Source organism: Macadamia integrifolia, chromosome 9, assembly GCF_013358625.1.
Source record: "Macadamia integrifolia cultivar HAES 741 chromosome 9, SCU_Mint_v3, whole genome shotgun sequence".
In the NCBI taxonomy this organism is placed as follows: Eukaryota; Viridiplantae; Streptophyta; class Magnoliopsida; order Proteales; family Proteaceae; genus Macadamia; species Macadamia integrifolia.
In genome coordinates, this window is record NC_056565.1 from 14,469,043 (window position 1) to 14,473,061 (window position 4,019).

The 4,019-nt window shown below is 36.2% G+C and overlaps 1 protein-coding gene across 1 annotated transcript; it reads left to right on the forward strand.

The window, feature by feature from the left end:
- The first annotated feature begins 1,235 nt into the window (after window positions 1–1,235).
- LOC122088103 (transcription factor bHLH139) lies at window positions 1,236–2,178 on the forward strand. Its single transcript, XM_042657253.1, has one exon. It carries the CDS (start codon window positions 1,422–1,424, stop codon window positions 1,998–2,000), a length of 579 nt encoding a protein of 192 aa, XP_042513187.1. The 5' UTR covers window positions 1,236–1,421; the 3' UTR covers window positions 2,001–2,178.
- Window positions 2,179–4,019: the final 1,841 nt, after the last annotated feature.

The following is a 4,019-nucleotide window of genomic DNA, read 5'->3' on the forward strand; positions in this document are numbered from 1 at the left end:
TTCTCTCTCTCTCTCTAGCAGGTAGTAGCTACAGTATTGTCCAGCACAAAACCAACGGGCAACCATTCTTGTGTTTTTTTTTTTACTGTTCTTTTTCATCTCCTCCGGTGTACGATAAAGCTTCACCAAATTGGGTGGATGAAGAGAAACTCTGTCCACTTCCAGAGTTTTGAGTGCTAAGCTGCTAACTGGCCTCTCTCTCTCTCTCTCTCTCTCTCTTACCGCAACCATGGGCTCTATCACTCACGAGTCACGATCCTGGGAACTCGGTTCTGAGTTATGACCCGTTAGTAAGGGCTGATACACTAATAAGGGTCCGGGGGATCATGCTGGTCGATCGTGGGCCCCATGCAAACCTAATAATTATTCTTTTTTTTTTTGGTAGAAAAACGTAATAATTATTCACTATGACAAAAATGCATAGACTTATTTGGCCATGTTATGGCTTCTTGTCGTCAGGTCAGGGAATCGAATTCCTCTTTACCATTTTTATGGTGTAAGGTGTTAAATATTATAGTCGGTTAAAAAAAATAATAATAATAACAAGATTATTCATTTTTGAATTTTTTTTTTATAAAATTATTCATTCAAAATTAGATTTGAGTTTACAAAATCATTCAAAACAGTGATTCTCCTTCATCTTTCACATACAAAATCAGATATTTATTTTATTAATTGTAACTTTGAATGAATAATTTTATAAACTTAAACCAAATTTTAGATATATTTGTTAATTAAGACTTAGATAATTTTTTAAACATGAATCTGATTTTGATATTTTTGTTAATTGAAACTTTGGGTGAATATTTGTGTAAGCTTAAACTTAACTTTGGATGTTTTTATTAATTAAAAATTTTAATGGATAAATCCAAACCTGATTTTAGATATTTTTACTAATTAAATTTATAAGTGAATATTTTTGTAAATTTAAATCTGATTTTAAATATTTTTATTTTGTATTACCTGAAATTTTAAGTGAGTAATTTTATAAATAAAAATCCAAAAATAAATAATCGTGTATTAAAATAATAATAATAATAATAATAATAATAATAATAATAATAATACAGACAAGGGGCAAGACCACTTACCAAAGTGAGAGACGACCCTACAGAGTTCTGATCATCTCTCATTCCCCCCATATCTTTCCTTCCTTCTTCCTACTTATATATATAGACCCTATATCATAGGCTTGCGTACACAGTACATGCCTGACTCACCTGAATTCGCTTCTCTCTTTCACATTCCATCACTATCCCATTCATTCACTTATTTCGTTCTAGATTCATCACTACTTCCTACCCCTCTCTCTCTGCAGAAAATTATCTATATATAACAGGACTGGAAACCCTAATCCTTCACTTATAATCTCTTCTAACTTTGCAGAAGCTCTAAGCAGAGAAGCCTTAGTTTGTCACCCTATGGATTACTATCCCAGTGAATCCAACTCATGGTATGATGTTTCCCTCTCTACATCATCAACGGCCGACACTAATAGCAAAGGGAGGAAAAAAGCTACCGGGAATGGAGGAAAGAAGAAGAATAATAACAACAAAGTAGTGAAGCTCTCAACAGACCCACAGAGCGTGGCGGCTCGTGAGAGGAGGCATCGTATCAGTGACCGTTTCAAGATCTTGCAGAGCTTAGTCCCTGGAGGAACAAAAATGGACACAGCGTCCATGTTAGAGGAAGCCATCCACTACGTGAAGTTCCTTAAGACTCAGATATGGCTTCACCAAGCCATGATGAGTGCCATGGCTGAGGAGGATGATAACCTTTCTCTTCCTCCTAATACTACCTCTCCTGACTTCCTCTCTGCATCTCTTCTTCCCCCTCCTCCAGACTCGGCCTGGTCGTCGGTGGCGACACCTATAATGGCAGTGCCGGTGGATCCACCGATGAACCCACCTTCATCTCTGCCACTCTATCGCTTTCAAGCTAATGAAAATCATAATACCATGTTCTCCACTCTCTCCCTTAAAAAAGAGTTACCCCATTAGAGCCTTAGAGACGTCCCTCCCTTAGGTTGTCTGTAAATGTCTTGCGTCTCTCTCTCTCTCTCTCTCTTCTCTCTCTCTGGTGTACAAGGCAGGAAGCTACATTTTGTAAAACCTAAGTGTCTTGTAATCATGGTAAAATCTCTTCTTGGTAATGGTTCATCTCGTTCTACTTGTGCAATATTTATTACATTTGGTAATTAGATTTGAGGATCCTATTTAAATGGAGGAAGTTTTTCTCCACCCGGTGAAAATAATTAAGGGTCATAATAATTCCCCATAGTGTTTAAAATTCAAAATGCGAAATGCTATTCCCACTGTCCCAGAACTTCCATCAAACCACTTCTCTCCTCAACGTGGCCGAAGAGAAAGTGGGGCCAATTTGTGTTATTTATTTATTTATTTTTTTCTAGGGCGAGTGGTAGTAGGAGTATTGTAATCTTATTTTCACTCTCTTTTAATATAAATATCAATTTAATAAGAATTAATCTAAATCGTCAATTAATATTCTATATTGTAACATGTTCCCAGTTTTTAGGATGGAGGGATCACGATCATCCTTATCTTTAACCATGCTGTGATGGTCAAAGCATGGGTGAGTGATGGTCTCCATAACCGTTCCAACTTCTTCCCTTCCAAATAACCAGAGAGAGTAGGATAATGACGGTTTCTCAAAATCTCTATCTGACGAAAAAAAAAAAAAAAACATCCATTAAAACGACCAAAAGATTCTCAAGGGAGAATCATCCTTTGAATCTATTGATTTTGGGTTTGAATCTAAAGAAAACACGTACTTTTCACCCAGGAACTCAACTTCTATCGGACATCTTCCTTACTATCAACTTCAGAACCAACTAACTCTTCCAATTCAGAGAACTATTATTGATTCACAGTTTGAAGCTCTATTTTCCTTAGTTTATGGTGAGAATCAATAGAAGAGTTCTCTACTCTATCTTCCTGAATGACTTCCCCTTCTGAATTAAGTTGCGAAAAATCTCTTTGTTATTGAAAGAGCCATAATTTGAATCTACAGATAATTCTTTGATTGATAGCAACGCTCACAGCCTCTGATTTGATAAACAAATCTCTAAACCTAACGGAAACCCAGGATATGAATCGGGATGAGGTTTCAGAGTTGGGATGTGGTTTGGAGGAGATGACTTGGTTTTACGAACATTGTTTACACGTACATACTGCAACTTTTTTGCCTTTTTTCCAATAATATTCCAAATACATTAATTAATTAATGGAAACGTTTCTCATCATGTTCTTAAGGAAAATTTTTTTTTTTTTTCCCAACATGAGCAACGCACAAAATCATGTACAATGTACAAAATTCTATTTATTTATAGAATTATGTATGGCACAGAAACATGTAATGTGCATGAATAAAGAGTATAGAAAAAAAACACACATACATACAAGAGATTTACATAGTTCGACAATACCACTTATATCTATAGAGTGATTCAATCTTCCACAAAGAACAAGAGAAGAGATATAGTGGAATCTCTACAATACCTCTCCCTCTCTCTTTCTAACTTGGTGTCTCACCACTCTTGGCTTTACACACTCTTCCACCTTTGTAGATACATCTCTCCTTTTGTTGAAGGTTGTTCAGCTGGTAATTTCAGCACCGTAGTGATGGTACTCGAAATTTGCTCGAGGCATTTTCTCTACTCCTTACCCTGAAAAAGCAATGTCACCTTGTGTCCTTGAACCGTTAACTATTAAATCTTGGGTGAAATTTTCTTTTACCTATTTCTCTAGGTAATCTATTATTGACCACCTCTTTTCAACTTCTTTCACCCTCAACAAAAGAAAGAAGCATCAAATTATTTGAATTTTGTTCATAGATATTCACGATATGCTCCCTATGGTAACTGGATTCATTCCTCTTCAACAATTGGAAACTCCACCTCCTTGGAGGGCTTGGAGGACTCTGTTCTCTCGGAACTCTTCATCTTCCACTCTTCAAAGCCTAGCTCTATCTTCATAAAGATTCCATCCCCTACTTGAAAG